This window comes from Symphodus melops (assembly GCF_947650265.1).
Source record: "Symphodus melops genome assembly, chromosome: 4".
NCBI lineage: Eukaryota > Metazoa > Chordata > Actinopteri > Labriformes > Labridae > Symphodus > Symphodus melops.
Window position 1 is genome coordinate 19,988,382 of NC_136694.1, and position 18,317 is coordinate 20,006,698.

The 18,317-nt window shown below is 40.2% G+C and overlaps 1 protein-coding gene across 1 annotated transcript in view; it reads right to left on the bottom strand.

The window, feature by feature from the left end:
* Positions 1 to 18,317, bottom strand: part of tex264b (testis expressed 264, ER-phagy receptor b) — a 34,432-nt gene that overhangs the window by 11,127 nt on the left and 4,988 nt on the right. The window contains exon 2 of the mRNA XM_079341415.1: positions 16,563 to 16,784. Coding sequence (XP_079197541.1) covers positions 16,563 to 16,784 — 222 coding nt within the window. The remainder of the gene's footprint in view (positions 1 to 16,562; positions 16,785 to 18,317) is intronic.

Sequence of the window (18,317 nt, forward strand, 5' to 3'; positions counted from 1 at the left end):
GTGCAGCTTACTTCTTCATGTTTTTTTTAACCTCTTTTTTTTTTTAAAGAATTGCACCAATATTTTATGTTTCCTGACATTCTTTAAAAGTATATTACATTATATTTCTATGCACACATTTTGCTCAGAGCCGAACAAACGGGCTGCATCTCCCCTTGAAAGCTGATTATCTTACAGGTTTCTCGCTTGAGCTTTCATTCTTTGCCTCGCTAATGAACATCTACTGAAAATTAATTCCCCCTCAAAAGAACTCCCCGTGAAAACAGAGGGCACAAGCTGTATGAACACATTAAAGTTTCAGATGTTCTTTGGATTCAATAAAAAAAAAAAAAAAAAAAAAATAGGCAGAAAGTTGAGGGGTGAGCACTTTTCCAGACCGGCACTGATGGCCAGAAAAAACAAAGTGAAGAACAGTGGGAAGTGAAATGCTAATTAATTCTGACTGGCTTAATGTTCACTGACAGGGTTCACTCTGTGTGTGCGCTTAAAACAGAAGTTGCTGCTTTTCATGCTGCATGAGTTGGAAGTCGTCCAGGAATTTAATAACAAGAAAACTCTCAGCTTCAACTTTGAACAAAGAAATTACCAAGAACTATTTAAGTTTTTTTTTTTTTGTTCACATAAACACTACGCACCTTAAACTCTTTCATGTGTAAAACCATTGTTATGTTTCTGGTTTATCTTTACTGAATATTAAGGATGCACTATTTTACAAAAACTATGACCAAAATATTATTCCTTAGCCGTATAGAAAGTCACAATGGGAGTTAAAAAACATTATCAGAGTGGCGGTCCAACAGTATGATGAGAATTGGATGTCCAGTCTGTTCAAATAACAGTCCAGTCATCACAGCTGTGTCTGAAACATAGACTGTAAATATTGATGTACAAAGCCAGAGTGACTTCAGCCATCTGTGAGTGAAGGGGGCTTTGGAAGCCTGTCGACGCCGGCCGGTCGCCATACTGAAAGTGCATCAACCTAAAAAACTGAGAGCTGGAGCTGAGGCCGGTTATAAGCCTCCTGACTAAGAGCTACATCCCACCTGCTCGTCAATCAGGTCAGACACGTGCCTACCTGTGCATACCTCACCTTCATTCAAATCAGGAAGAGATGATTTATTTTAAAAAAGCAGTACAGTGTAAGTCAATGGAGACGTGAGCTAATCAGACATATTTTGTTTTTTGAACCAGGCTTTTGAACGGGGTGGGAATCTAACTCTCGGCCCTATGCAGCCAGCCGCAAGCGGACAGAAGATGAACTGCAGGATTTACCACATTGGCTTCATTCATGAACACCGGAGGAGGAAATACCTCGGAGTCCAGCCACCAAATCACAACAATCCATTTTGACATGTCATCGAGATATTCAGGAAATGATCAGTGTAAAAAAAAAAGATTTTTTTTCCCCACAATTTTCTGACATTTTATTATCCAAACAATAAATCCTATGACGTGCTTAAAATAGGAACAATGGCTTGGGTTGGTCATGTTTAGATTTTGAATTATGGCTTACAATCTGAAAAAACTGCAGCAGCATAGCTACAACATTTTACCACACATGGAAACTATCCCTCTTACAATGAGCACTAAGGTTTAACCAGTAAGGTCAGAGAGTGTGTGTGTGTGTGTGTGTGTGTGTAGGTGTGTGCGTGTGTGTCACAAAGAGAACCGATGTGGCAGAGGCTCAGCAGCTAATTAGTCCAACGGTGGAATCACTGAGAGAAACTGAGCACGGTAAGATCGTGTAATTGGGTAGGGGGTTGTGTATGGTGTCCTTATTGATTTGTGTTTGGTTTTCGCCATATTCTTCTCCGCAGTACGAGGTCTTCAGGAGCCCAGGAGAGCACGGAGAGGGATCATAGCGTGTTCTTTTTGTTTTGTTACATCCTCCCACAGCCCAGAAATGGCAGCACCGTTGTTCAGAAAGAAACCTGTTATTATGTTTCTCTGGCATGAAAACTGAATCACAATGGAAGATTATGAAGAGAACAGACATGGGAAATATCAACAGCCAACAGAGCGTGACCTCACCTAACTTTCATTAAATTGATTTTAAATCCGAAATACGACATGATGCATCTACCTTGTTTTTTTTTTTTTTTTTTTTTCTTGGTTGCTGCAAACTTGTCGACACAGAAGTCGAACTTTAACAATACCTGGAGATGCAGAGTGGATCATAAATAAATCACCATGTACTGTATCTTTAGGAAAAAATGGGGTGTGAGTACTGAAGAGAGCAGCAGCAACCCAACCTCATTCATTTGAGTACACATCACCCTGAGCCAGAGCCTGAAACTGGTGTCATATATAGGAATCAGTCAGAATCACTCAGCGTTATTAAATGCGAAATACATGAGCAGAGTTGAATCATGTTTTCACGGTGCTCTGTGACGTCGTACCTAACTATTGTGCTAGGAGTGGAAGATTTAAAAACTCTAATTAGTAAAGGGGACTGCCAGCGACTCTTTCGTACAAAGGTCTTTACAGATGTGGCTTCTACCACCTCCTGTGCACTTTCTCATGCTCGATGTATTTGTAGCCGCTCGGCAGAAAGTCTCGAGGGAGCGGATAAAGGAAGGGCTACATGAAGAAGAGGCTGGGCTAATGTTCCAGGGTCCTAGCCTGGGGGACAACATCTGCATGGGACCCCCCGTGCAAGTGCATCACAAGTGGCCTTAGATAAATAAATTAAACTATGGCGGGTATTTTTAGAGCTTGAAATAAAGATTTCAGGTTCTGGAACATGACAGCTACACTCACAGGCTTTATGTTTCTTTTTCTTGGAGAGACATGAAGGATCCATCAGCGCACGCACGCACACACACACGCACACACACACACACACACACACACACACACACACACACACACACACACACACACACACACACACACACACACACACACACACACACACACACACACACACACACACACACACACACACACACACACACACACACACACACACACACACACACACACACACACACACAGTATAATTCTTCAAATAAGACTTTTTTTTGTTTACTGGTTTACTGCTTTAGAAGGATGTTGTGAATATACAGGAACTTTAATGTGGTTCCCCATAAGACATCACCAAGGCACCAGGGTAGAGTGATGAAAGATTTTCATAATTGGACTGTTGTTTGCATTCCTTTATTCAAATGGACTTCATTTTCCATCGATGTACGGTTAGCTTTCCTTCATTTTGTAATTTTAAACTCAGATTAGTTTTTAACTGGTGCAACACTGATCTGACATGAAAGTGTTTTTAATAAGCTAAAAGAGAACTTCCGTTACTCAGCTTTTTTTTCCTTTTTTTTTTAAACATGAATCGGCCATGCTTTAAGCATTTTCACCACGAAACTGAATAAAGGCTTTGCACTTTTTGCAGAAGAGTGCCTTTTTCCTTCTCTTCGAGAGCAAGCACCTTCCTCATACTTTGAATTTCTTTTTTCAAAAGAGAAACATAGATAACTGAAGAAAAGAATCCTAAGATATTACCTATAATAAACTACAAAAGATTAATTCTTTTATTTTGTTTATTTGGACATTTAGTACCTATGAACGTTTCTGCGTTTCTGCTGTATATTACAGCGATCAAAGCTCCAAACAAATCACTAAAAGTACAGCACATGTTGTGCTGAGAAAAGGATGCAATGAAAAAACTACACGCAAACACACACACACACACGCAAACACACACACACACACACACACACACACACACACACACGCATATACACAGATGCCAGAGGCTCTTAAAGTCACACTGTACATCCCCGCAGTAGCTGCAGGTCCTCCATGCCTCTCTCTCTCTCTCTCAGCGCTTCACATACCAACAGTCCTGTTAAATCAGAGTCTACATGTCTACATGTGGAATGAGACCATTATATACCGTAGAGATAAATAAAAAAACAGCGTTATATTGAGACAGATAAATAAATAAGAAATGACTTGTTACCACGCTAAATCAGGTGATTAAAGTGTATGACTGGATCCAGTTAAGGCTTCATAGTTTACATGCTCTAATCATGCCACTTAACATGAGCAATTACACAAACAATAGGATTTTTTCTGGTTTTGTTTCCATGTTTTTTTGCATTTAACAAATTAAATGTGTTTCATTGTGAAGGAATGCTAAAGCGTTTGTCTATCTTACTGCAATTTCCCTTCATGAGTAGCAGTTGAGGGATAAACAAAATCTGAATAGACTTCTCTCCATTGTGGGAGCGAGGAGTGCCGCTGAGAAGGCGGCACCGAAGAGCTCTCAGCCTCTACCAAGACATATTTTATTCTAGGTCGCAACGAGCCACTCAGGAACGGCTTGCCAAATAATAAGGAGGACTGATTCCAACATGAAGAAAGAGCTGGAAGAGTGGAAAGAGAATAATCAAAGTCAAATTCAGATTACACTATGTGTAAAAGATGCCTCGGGTCAATCTGTGAGAGCCTTTAACTCACAACACACAAAGAAGTGTGACGTGTTTTCCACCATGTTTTTCGTGAATTGCTCCTTTATCTGTGGAGCTACTGTATTATTATAACCTTGAAACCCAGCGGTGTGTTCCCCTGATGCCTTAATGGTGAGAAGTGCAGGGTTTCTGCAGCATCATCGTCAATAAAAAAAAACTTCTCAAACCTTAAGTGTTGTTCCTGTTTCACTCAACTTTACCTGCAGCTAAGACTTATCTTCAACATTGATTCTTTTTTATTATTAGTTAAATCAACAGTTTGTAAAAGGTTTGTCAAGAATAGAAAGAATTCTCTACACTCACGTGTGCAGCCTAGACTATTGTCTCACTTTGTGAGTTAACTCAACGACAGTGAGATACCAAAGAGAGAAGCAAAACTGCAAGAATCCTAAAAGAAGTCCTCCGTCCATAGCAAGTAACAGACGGACTCTCATTATTAAACATGCCAGTGGACACAAACCTTGTTCTTTTACAGAAAAAGGTGTTGACACTTTAACTGCTCTGCTAACCAGGCTAGCCATAATGTGCAGCAGTAACACTAAGAGCTGTGTATAATGAGGAGGAAATGCTGCGCATGTAGAATCACAAAGCAACAAATGTGTAATGGGGGGGCAAACAAATTTAATTTCTCTTTCTTTTCATTTATTTTCTTAAAGCAATTTGGCCTTTATGAATAGGACAGCTGAAGAGCATCAGGAACATGATTGGAGAGATTCAGGGATAACATCCAGCAGGAGGTCAGAAAACAAACCCAGGCTGCTGCACCCACAACTGAAGACTCTGTGCATGTCTGTGTTGTATTCCTCCAGTCAGATTTGAGTCCAATTTGGGTCCTGATTTGAGGACTATTTATAAAGACTGTTTTATTGCTTTTGTAATAAATAAATAAAAGGCCCTTATTATCTATTCAGTTACAAGCAAGGGCTGGTACAATGGTTTCTTAGTTCCTGCCAGAAAGCGCATCGAGGCGTAGCAAAGATTCAAAAATTTCACAGCAAACGCAAACAAGAGCAGTGCAACATGTTTGGTATGTAAACTCAGGCGATGAGTATAGGTTAAGTATTCCATGGGGAGCGTGAAGTACCGACTAAGCTTGACCAACACCAATAAGACTTTTTAAATTTGGTTTAAAACCAAAAAAACAAAATACTCATAATATTCAAAATCCCTTATTTATTTCAACTGTATAGATGAATGATAAGTTATCTCCAAAACAGTTCATGCATGTGGTGAAATTATTTGTGAAAAAAGGTTCCAGAGAGACTTAACCTCCAAACTTATAACAGTTCAAACATCTGACTGAGTCCAAAGAAGCAGAGTTTACAGTGACAGTTAAATAACCCTCTGGTTCCTGAGAGACCTGGTGTCAGCCAAATGAAACAAAAACTGTGAGGAATTGATTGAGTAAAAGTAAAGATCTGCTGCCCGCATAAGTGAGAAACTGAAACTGACAACAGTGGACAAATAATCAGTCAGAGTACTGAAGTGAAGGCAAACAACAACTTCTGCCTCAGTGACAGCTTCTTGTCTCTTTAGGAGAGAACAAGAGGAAGAGAAAACAAGGCCAGAAGTGAAGAGGGTGCTTCAGTGCTTCCAACCATCGTGCTAGAATCAGATGAAAACAAGATATATTAATTAGTTCATCAACACACAACTCAAGCATCTTCTTCTATTGAAATATAAACATAATGTAACAACTTACAATGTAAACTCTTGTAAGCTGTCTCACTTCAAAAACAAATTATTACTGGCAATTCAGTCCATTCAAAGTTACACAGGGCAACAAGTATTTTCTCGGGAATATGTTATAAAAAGTAAGTATAAGTATACAAAGTATTTATTTACACCTAAAAGCATGACCTTTGGCTTGCAGAAAACAGCCAGAATAGTTGATTTGTATTTAAGTCCCACCTCAGACAAGGCAAATAGCCAATCATAGATTTGGATTTTGGGGTATCCTATCAGATTTCAAAGGGGTCCATGCCACCCCTGGCGACCCATATGGACACGCCCCTGCTGTCAAAGACTAAAGGTCACAAATCAAAAAAGTTTATAAAACATTAAACATGACACTATTAGCACTGTACCTATTCATGTATAACACCACAAGCTTTCACATTAGATACAGATAATACAGATCTATGAATATGTTCCTTAAACAAATATAGATTGCAAGTTTAATTTGCCTTTGTGGCCCTAAAATCACTATCAGGGAGTTTAAAGGCTCTAGTGCCCACATAGCATGGCTTCTGATGCAGCATTACAACGAAAAAGCAGGATTAAAATCATACAGTGTGGTCTGTTTTTTAATTTAATGGTCTCTAAACTGAGTCCCAATAAAAGCACATTTTGTCCCAACATTTGTAACTTTTGTATTTGAAAAATGTAAGATCCTTTTGTAGTAGAGGTTTTTTTTTTTTGGATAAAGCCTATCTAATCTGTATGACAGCTGGATGATATGAAAGCTGTTACCTTGTTTTATGTAACCGTTTTACTTAGAAAGCAGAAAACATTGACCCATGGTGAGCAGAAGTAGCTCGAGAAGAGTTTACTGGATAAGACAGCCTTTGCCGTCTCCAAGTATTAAATGTTCATGGGTTATTCCTTTAAGGTAACAGCATTATGTCCTCTCTCAGAGCTGGACAGAACTCAGTTCAAGAACAATGTGTTAACGGAAATTAAAAATATAAAAGAAAACTTTAATGTTTAAAATGGTTTGGGCTTTCTTGGTCATAACACACATATCACAGCAAGCACGTTTGCAGTACTAATTTCTATAAGTTAATTTTTATTACTGTGTGTACTGTGCAGACTCTAAGGGCTAATCGCAACATAAAAATATCAAATTGACTCTCATCAGTGTTGTTGTCATTCAGGATCATTCTGGGCTTATTAGCTGAGGCATATTCCAGTTTAGCTTGCAATCCATGTGGGTCAGTGAATATAGAGAGGACATATGCAGCAGATTTCTCTTGCACATTTGCCGCAGAAAAAAAGAAATGAAGCATAAAAAAGAAAACATAATCCGTCAAAGCTCAACTATTCACTCAAGCTTTTCAGGCATGAGAATCTAGACTAATTTCCTGCAGAATGCCAAACTGACTTCAAAAAGGTTATGTTCCCTTCATGCTTGATGATATACAGCAGTCTTTTAGTGAATTCAGGGCAAGGACAAAGTCCAAAACACCACCTATCTTATCCCAAAGGATGATACAATTTCTCTGAAATTTGGAAAACTTGACAGCGCCATCACCACAGTTTTAACACTGATACTTAATAAGATCATATGAAACACTTTATTTTTACTAGCCTTGATGGCTAGAGTGAATTAAGGGATACAAATGTATTAATCAAGACAAGATACACACTTATTAAACATATTCTTTAATTTTTCTAACTCTGCTGCCTACATTCCTCCTAAAGAGGACATTTTGCTGTGTCATGCTAGTAGCCGCTAACCTAGCCTCAAGTTGCTCGAGAGCTGAGGAGCAGGCCAAAGAGTTTTGCTTGTTTCACTTCTTCCTAACTGCTCAATGATACTAGCACTCGTCAGATTTCATGCCTTTATTTATAGGGCCAAACAAAAAGCTTTATACACTTACTGCGATAAGCTAATACTTGCTAAGGGAACATGTTGCGTGAAGATGACGGATGTCCTTGTTTTAGTGGAAAAAAATAAAAACAATGACACATTGACCTTTGGATGCAAATTGCACATTGCTGAGTGGATGTGAGCGCTTTCAGGCTCTAATGTTAAATTAAATGTGTGAACCAAGTGGCACTGCAAAGCCAACAATCAGTGGCGACATACAGCCTGTTATCCAGGCGATAGTGACATTTGACTGCCTCCTGAAGCCTGTGTGCTAATGACAGTAATCCGTAAGATAACAGAGGATACAACTCCATCTGAGGCATGAAGGAGACATCCTCGCCTCGCCAGTAACACACTTTCCCATACTTTCTTTTGTATTACTTCTTCAACTATATCCCCTGTTATTATGTATTTCTTTTTGTTTATGTTTTTCTATGTCTTGTGGTTATTTTAAATGTCCTTAGAGAATTACAACTTCAGTATTCCCTCAACAACAAAGTCTTAGCATGCATAAGAGTTGTACGGCTTCACATGGAGGAGGGGATGATGGAACCTAGTATCACTGCAGCCCTTTATAACTTTATATTTCATTTCAAAGCCTTGCGGTGAAAAAGCAGCTCAAAGGGTCTGAGGGCATAATGAGTGACAGTAGTCGCTGCCAGTACGAACAATCCAGGTGTCAGTCAAGCAACAACCCTCTTTACACAGACCTATTCAGCCCTGACAAATGAACAAGGCCTGTTTAAAAGTCACTCAGCTGAATAAAGCAGCTACGTCCTAAGCCTCTTTTATCTTCCCCAATTTCTCGAGTTAGCTCACTGGGGTCCCGAGTCTCTGCACCTTAGTTATGTGCCCCCACCCCGATGTTGGACTCATACTTGAATGGTTCAAAATTGCCTCTTGGATTGCTTTTTCAGAAAATCCCTCCAGAGGACACTGGATAAAATTCATTTAATTTGCATGTCTATCTCAACAAAAGACAAAGCCAAATTGTTGGAATATTGTGTGTGTGTGTGTGTGTGTGTGTGTGTGTGTGTGTGTGTGTGTGTGTGTGTCTGTGTGTGTCTGCATATGAGTTTGTGTGTGTGTGTGTGTGAGTAAAAATATAAAGATTTTATTGCTGGGATCCCTGAAGGATTTAGCACATTGTTTTACTACTGCAACGACTAGCTTAAAAATCAGTGCCTATATGAGCCTTAAGCCTTTTTCGTTATTATTACAGCACAGTTATGTCTAGAAACCTCCACCATAATAATTGTTTGATACAGGTCTTTTCCTTTCATTTCACAAACAGACAATTTTGAGCCATCTTTACAAACTAGAGGGGGAAAAAAAGTTAAGTTAAATGAACAAACTATGTCAGAGTCGACTGCATGCTTTGCTCAATCTTCAAATCCTAAGTGATTGATTATGGCCATTGGCACAAAAAAATAGGTCCATATCTAAAAATAACTCCCGTCCTTACACGGATGCCTGATCTTTATTCAGTGCGACACAGCAACAGAAGATAAAGTTTAAATCAGATCAATCAGATGCAGATGTGACATTTAACACCAACTGTAGATTCCCAGCTGCTGTGGGATGAAAGTCATGTTTGAATATGTTTGACAGGCAAACTCCTCAGAGCCTCTAGTGGGAAGAGCGAGCTGGCTGGGTCATGACGCAACATATGAGTACATGTTCTTTTGTAATTACTATAATTCAGAGTTTAAAGTAAGGTCTTTATCAAGCTACATCTTCTTCCCTAGCTGTAGTAGCTGGGGTCTTAAACCTGGAACCATGTATTGAAGAATTTAAGTTTGTATCCCTGTTTCTTCCTGTAAAATATGACAACAACAAAGTACTACAGGAGATTGGTCTAGGGTTAGGGTAGGGTGTAGTTTCTATTTCAGAGGTGACTCTTATTGATCCTCTTTTGGAAAACTTGGGCTACTCTTTAAAAAAAGAACCATTCGCGAATCATCTTCTCATTAGGAAATAAAAGAGTTACTATAATTTTTATTGCATGTGACTGACAATCATTATTGCACTGTTATTGGGTAATATAAGTACTTAATCAAACACTATGTTGGAACCAGTTTAATTGTGTATTTATGTATTCATTTATTCATTCAAACAAATTTGCAGTTTGAAAATAAATCAGGTTTCAGTTGGTTCATCAGTGAAAGAAAAAGAAATAAAAGTGGAATAATCTAAAATTGAAAGTGAAAGAAAGATGCCAAAAAAGAAGATCTGACAAAAAAATAAACAAGACAGAAATAGCTTCTTCTCCCCAAATGAAGCTCATGGAAGACTCACATTTCGTAGAAGGTAACGAAAGACTTTACAAATCTTGACAGATTGCTAATAAATCATTCCAAGCACATGGTTTGACCCTCATTAGTGACATGAGCTACAACTCAAACCAAGAAATCTCTACAACTTTTGAGTACTTGAAAACAACTCAAACTGCTCTCGTTGTCAAACGTGGCTTTGAATTCAACTTCAGATGCTCCCTTACAAGAAACCTATCACTGCTAATGGGTACAAATTATGTTTGAGAGGATGTCTTTTTAAAAGTTATCACCCCCTTAGAATAACAATTCAAATGAAAACCAGTGTTTTCCATCTAAATCAATCTTGCAGCACATTACACTAACAAGAGAATGTGTCCAGTATATAAACCCCACCATGACCTTTTCTGACCTTTCTAATTGTAAGTCACTGATAGCCAAAAGTCTGCGTGTTCTACAGGCCCTGCGGACTAGCATCTGTGCACCTCTTTGCATCACTCGCATGGAGACGGCACTAATAGGAATTATGAGAGGCAGCACCTTATGCCACTAAAATGAAGCTTTCTCCTTCATTGTGCTGAGGAAGACTTTAAGAGCACTTCACCATGTGTGTCAGTTGCTAAAAAGGCCATTTTCTGTGGAACAAAGGGAAGCCTCTTTTATATTCATCCCAGAACCTCTGTGCTGGCAGGAAACTTCAGTGCCCTCAAGCGAACAAATGTTCCATCGTCTGCCTTTTACAAACCTTCAGATCTCTGTGAATGTCAGCAATATTATCCTCCAAACCCCGTCCCCACTCCAATCTGAAGGCCTGGCCACTGCACGCGAATCAAATCTCAAGACGCTAAAGCGTTTGTGATGTAGCCCCCCACTAAAGAGCCAAAGCATCGAAGAAAAAAACAGCATGGCAGATCGATGGTCTGACTAGGCAAATATCAGGGTGGGCCATGGGGCTGCGAGTCAAACCGTCTGACGGACACAAATCATTCTGCCATGACGAGCCTTGCATGCCAAATGCTGATGAGCTGGTCTGAAAAGGTCTCACCACTTGGGATATTTAAAGTGTCAGCCATCAGCAGCAGGCTTATCAATAGAAGAAACCCATTTAGAAAGGCATCAGTGAACCTTGTGGCTGTTATTGCTAAATGTGTGCCAGGTTTTATTTTTACCACAAAACGTTTTTTTGGGGGGGTTTTTGTATTTGACAGACTTACTAACCTTATTATGATCATAAGTCAAAAGTTAATATACTTCATACCTCTGAGTAACATCAACGCTGAAGAGTACAGGAACTTAGAGCCGCTAATCCCAGGACTTTATCTCGCCGTCTGTTCAAAAAGTCAGAACTTACCTGGGGAAAAGGTGTTATGTTTGCTGATCCCTTTTATTGGAATGAATCACATAAAGACCGAACGAGCTGGTCTCATCGGATGCTTTTAAGGGGATGATACTTACTTGGAGAGGGAAACATGGTTGGAGATGTTCTCCCTGATGTATTTATCAGGCTAGCTTTATACGTTTCTTACGTTTAAGAAAGACTTCCACAGGAAGTGTGGGCTTCTTGGTAGTGTTGACAGACCTGGTTAGGTCATCAGAGAGGTGCACACCGAGTAACTTAGTGCTCCTGATCTTCTCTACTGTTGAGCCACTGATGAGCAGGGGCGGAAAGGCTCTGCCAGAATCCTCCTGGTGATGTGTTGAGACTGTACCATCTCACCAGTTTCTCAACTGCCTCTCTGTATGTTTCTTCATTGTCGTTTATGAGACCCACGACTGTTGTAGCAACAGCACATTTAATGAGTGTTTTCCCGCAGTGTTTTATAGTTAAGGCGGCCACCTTCACAACATGCGCCCTCCGCCTTAACTACCGTTGTAGAAAAAAATCTAAATTGATTAAAAACCTCAGGCATCTCATTATATGAGATCCAACAAGAGCTCCGTTTGGACCTCACCTACTGTGTCCTTTGTGTCAAGGTGTGACAGGCCTAACTTTTCAGTATAAGAAATGGTGTCATCAGTGGAGTTGCTAGTGCTGTAAGCAAACTGGTGAAGATCCAGTCAAGTGGGGAGGGCTTATTTGTTGATGTCTCATGACCAGTTGCTTGAAGTCCTTCATCATGCTGGGAATCCAAGCCGCAGAGCGGTAATGTTTGAGACACGTCACAGTCAACTTTGACACGGGGATGATGAAAGTCCTTCTGAAGCATGAAGGAAGAACAGCCTGGTTCAGCTGACTGACAGTGCCTTGGTATGTTGACTGGGCCTGCAGCTTTGTGAGCATCAACTGTAGAGATGGATCTCCTTACATCAGATGGGTCCAGACTGCCTGCTGCCTAGGAGGCTGAGTGGACTTTAGAAACGATTCCTCGAATAACTCGAATAATTCGATTACAAAAATTCATCGAGGAATTTTCGCTGCCTCGAGGCTTCGTTAAGTTTTTTTTTTTTTTTTTTTTTTTGCGTCATCAAAACTTTGGTATGAGTATAAAACACGTTTAATGTAGCTGCAGCTACCTGCTCCTCTCTCTTACACACAGACACTTCAGCGCTAACACGCACACACACACGCGAGCGCGGCGCGCCCCTTTTAACTTTTAGTCAGCACACAGTTGATCCGTGATCCATACGACCCAGTCGGGAACACGTGATCCGGTCAAACGGTCGGCTTTTCTCCGTTCACTCTCTCCGTGTTTGCAGCTAACATAACGATAGCAACGTCCTCACAGTCTCTGTCATAGACGTACGTCTATGGTCTCTGTAGTCTGTGAGCGCACTGAATGTACGCGCTGCAGGAGCAGACAGAGATACACTTTTAACAATATACAGGTTGATTATATGAAACAGATGTGTAGGTTACACAAAACACTATTTGCTATTTCAGCCATTAAAACGTGTTTGGCCTGTATTTTTCATCTACCTGCCGCCTTGACCAGTGAATCAGAAAGTGAATTTGGGACCCTGTCAGTAATATGGTGAGCATCATCAGCAGCTGTAGAGCAGAGGTGGTTGGCTGTAACAAGCAGGCGTTTCCATGGTAACTGCAAAGAAGCAGGTTTGTAGGGACGACCCAAGACGAGTTAAACCTTAATTAAACAAAAGTATGATTTATTCGATTACTCGATTAATCGACGGGATATTCGATAGAATACTCGATTACTAAAATATTCGATAGCTGCAGCTCTAGTGGACTTATACTTGAATGTCATTCAGGGCTTCAAACAGCGCAGTTAGGTGTCACCAGCCCTTTTCAGAGGAAAGCACCGTAACTGAGCTTAGTCACTATAGTGCATTGTGATTATAAAAACTCAGACCGAGGACTATTAGCGTGCTCACTACAGCTGCTCACTGAAATAGAGTGAACACAAACCACAAAATGAGGATTCTCATCACATTCACGAAACAACCTGTCACTCTTTGAACTCCTTAAACAAGTCAACAATATCTGTTGGTGAGATGCTTCGCAAAATTGGACGCGTTGGCTCACATGATCTGCTTGGGTTTAAAACATCTGTTATGCACAGGCTTCGTGGTGTCACATTGACTGTAAACAACGCAAGCGAAATAATGCCATATTTTGTGCATCTGCTTTTTTTAACAAGCTGCAGACGGTGGGCAAGAAAAAGCATCTGGAATGTTAGCCGCCATTGCTCTCGTTCTGGTTGTCAACATGAAAGTAAATGAATGCGTGGCAAACCCACAATGACTGGCGGGAGTGGCAGCAGAGCTCAGAACAGCACACACACACAGACACAAACAGCCTCGCTGTTTCACATGGACAAACCCAGAGCGGTATAAATAAAAGATTACCTTTATAGACTTAGTATACTGGGTATTACTCAAAGCTGATGAAGGGAGTCCTTAGAGACAGAGCTGACACCTGTGATCCTCACCTGTACAACCTGTGAGCTACAACAGAGACATCATTCCTGTTACCTACATTGAAAATGAAACAAATATCTTCTGTCTCTAAACACAACCACAGGGAGTGGATTTAGTCTCTCACTGGGTTTCATGTCTGTTGCCAAAATGTGTTGTCTAAATGGCAGACATCCCAGATCCAGAACTCCCAAATCATGTATTTCCAGGTCAGTGTCCAACTATCACCTTAATGACATTCCAATGAATTCCCATTCAGGAGGTCTCATCAGAGAGAAAAGTTGTTGATAATATTGTATTTTTTCCGCCTCTTAACATCATTTTTTTCCCCCAGAAGTGGTCAAAATGGAGATCAGAGGTCACGAGTGGGATTTTTTTTTTCTCAGTCTCCTTGGTTATTAATATCAGCTGCAGGGCCTAAAATGGATGAGACAGAAAGCCACCCACATGACACCAATAAGGGGAAACGACTATCGACACGTTCACATCACCAACCAAGAGTCCACTAAGTTTTATTGGTACGGCTAAAACGAAGAAAGTCTAAAACAACGGCCTGCGGCAAGTTAAACCTACACAAAGGTTAAAGAGTTCAATTTGGGTGACACACTGTTTCAGAGATGAGTTGACTCATCTTGTGGTCATTTGGAAGGCTGTTAGTGGTGCTGCTGGATTTGATCACATCATAGTAAGTTGAAGAAATGTGATGAAATATGTTAGTGAGATGTATTGTTCTGTTTAGTGATGTTGTTTGTGATCTGCTTTGGTATAAAATGAATTGTTACCAACAACCTACGAGGGGGCTGAGAGTGGCTGTTTGCCAGCAGCCAATAGATTCTATACTGAACTGATTTAGAATGAAGTGCTTTGTTTATTAATATCGTGTGAAAGACGGGCACATTATATAAGATTAATCTTCATTCTGCTCCTTTTCATTCAAAATGTTATGTCATGTATGTTTTGTTGTACTCAATTGTATTGTTTGAAAGACAACATTAAATGAAAATAAATGAAGTATCAAAACATTGAATTATGTTGTTCACAATGTTTAATTCATTGTGGGGATCATTTATTGGACTATTTTTTTTTTACTTAAAATACATTTAAAATGAGAAAAATATCTGATTGCTTTAAAAAAAAAGTGTTACAGTAAGGAAAATACAGAACTGTATTTGAAGTAGCTTATATCATTTTATCTGATGATTTTTTTAAAAAGAAAAATAGGGATTCAAGTGGATAAGAATCTAATGAAAGACTCATGTCCAGTTGGATGGCAGTACAATCTGACCTCTCAGGCGGGCTAAGTGTCATTGGAGCAGAGCCAGATTTAAACAGCGTCCAAGCAGATGGTAGAGGCAGCCAGCAAGGACACACAAACATGCTCCTCTCGCAGAGGCAGAGTGATTGAGACAGCCTGTGGTGTTGCCACCTGTTTTTTAGTACACTGCATGATTAAAGCATAGCCACAAAACTCTCTGCTCGATGCAATGACTCACTTTCCCAGCATCCCTCAAGCAGCACTCAATGAAACCATTCATCACAAAGTGCTGAAAAGAGCTCAAATCTTTCTTTTTCTCTCTTTTCTTTTGTCTGCCCATGTCTCCGACTCCTTTCCAACCATAAATCCTTTCCTGCTGTACTACCTTACACACACCACCACACCATCCCGGGGATGCAGGGAAGAGGGCACAAGGAGGAAGAAAAGACTTGACGTGCCAAGCTTTTCTAAAAAATACATTTTAACTTTGTGTTGCTAGAAACACAGAATGACTCACAAGTAAACGTGACGATCAATGGGTTGGATATTGATCATTTCCTTCCTTCCTGCTTGAGCCCACCTTAGAGTTAGGGAGGATTCATTCCATCACATACACACAGATCACACAGAAACTATGCACTTTCCCATCGCTGTTTACTGCCACTGAAATAAGCACACAGGCCGAGCCTTGTGATGGTTATAATTGCATCGAAATGTCATTCCAAAGGAGAGTGCAACATTTGTTGTCATAAACGGAGGAGAAATGGGTTCCCAGAAAAGAGGCTAAATACATCTTTGAACTGTACTATGTGCCTCTTTTAATGGCCCCCGTGTGTTCTGAGTCGAAGTGCAACAAAGACACCTTGTGTGAACATTGATTCCCATTGAACAATACTGTTGATGCTACGTCTCAAAACCACTTTGGGGCAGGGATAGGATACGATGCAATGCGATACAGTACGGTACACATTATGATACCACATGATAATATCACATGTGAAGCAATACACTGTGTTTTCCCTTTACATACAAGAGTTGTCATACATACATTCAAATTATTGTGATTGATGCAACCAAAGACCAAATACCTTGATGTATTGCTCCAGCTGTGGGTAAACTCTTCGTACTCCCAGGAGGATGGAGAGAAACGTCCTGTGGGGGAACGAGGTGGTGACCACGTGTGTGACTTCAGGAAAAGAGAAGACATTGAAGCTCGATGACTTGTAGCTTTTTAGAAGCTCCTCGTCTGCCTTGCTCTCTCCCTCGCTCAGAATACTGCCCACAGCGTATCGGCATAGTGGCCCAGGCACCTATGATCAAAAAAACAAACAAAAAAATGTAGATTGATAAGAAAAAACAAACAAGATAGATTGATTGATAATGTAGAATTAGAGAAGAAACCAGAGTTATAATGTCATATCAGGCCTCTGATATGACATTATTGCTCTCAATTATTATCTGGCTCTTTCAGAATAAATTATGCTTTCTGGATGTTGACGTGTAGGAAGTGATGGACAACAATAAATGTTTAGTGTAAATCCAATTCCCACTTGCAAGAATAAAGATGGAAAAACTCTGAAACGCTAACCTTAACCAACAAATCCAGAGTCCCTGTGTGTCTCTGGGGACTAATGAGTCACAAACACTTCAACAAGAACGAGATGATTCCAAAAATAATGAGGAGTTAGCTTAAAAAGCTACGCTCTCTGATGCCAACCAGGTGCCGAATTTAAGGAGAGAGTGCTCTCCTCAATTGAAGTTTAATTGGAGCATTTGGCAACTCCACATTTATTGCTTCTTCCTCCAATCTGAGCAGCCTGGTGCCCATTAAAAAAAAAAACAGAAGAAGAAGAAGAAGAAGGGAGACACTCCTGACAAATGACTGCTCCTGGGACATCCGGGAAGTTCTCCCCACTGTGCTGAGCTGAGCAGCGCAAAGGCTCGTGCAATAAATACGCCAAATTTTTCCAATTTGTTCATAAACCCATCAATGTTACGCCTCGAGTTCCGCTGTGCCTGAGAAGGCTAATTTTCTCCCTCGCTCCTCCACACACCAGGCCAGTCCTAGAGCCAAGTGTGGCGTTTGGAAGCACATGTTGACGTGCACATTGTTCTCACAGCAAAACGCTGTTATTTTAATTTAGTTTTTGGGGCTTTTTTTGTGTGCCTTTAATGGGTAGTAGAGCTGAAGATAGACATGATATGTTGGTAGGAGAGAGAAGAGAGAATCTGCATACAATTCTGACCCGATGATTTAGAAACACTTTAGAACACATAACACTATAACATCAATTTACCGCGATAGTTTGGTCACATGTTGTCCTGTGACGAGTATTATTGTGAATATATTGTAAAATTTAACCAAACAGCCGTCACATTATTTTTTGGGAGGGGGCTTTTTTCCTTTGTCAGGGCATTGGATAGAACAGGAAACAGTGAGAGCGGGATGGGAATGATATATTTGAAAGAATCCGCCAGTCAAAGCTGATCCTGTTGCCGCCTGTTTGAAAGGCCATAACCTCCGTACGTAAACTCCCCATAGTGTGAGTTTTAAAAGAATAAAAAGGCCTAGTTTGAGATATCTCAAAACAACAAATGCTCAAAGTTTCGAGATGTTAAATCAAAGCAAACTTGATAACGGCTGGTCAGACACAACAACACAGTGACAGGAAATTGAAAATGTTGTAGCCAGTAATATAAGCACTTTATGGACTTACTGCTGTGTTAATGACTGAGAAAATGGTTTAAATTAGTCATATTGAGCATCAGTCATGCTCCTTTCCTGATCTGTTAAACTACTCTGTTCCTCTGTGCGTGCAATCCTCATTCTCATATCAACTGTT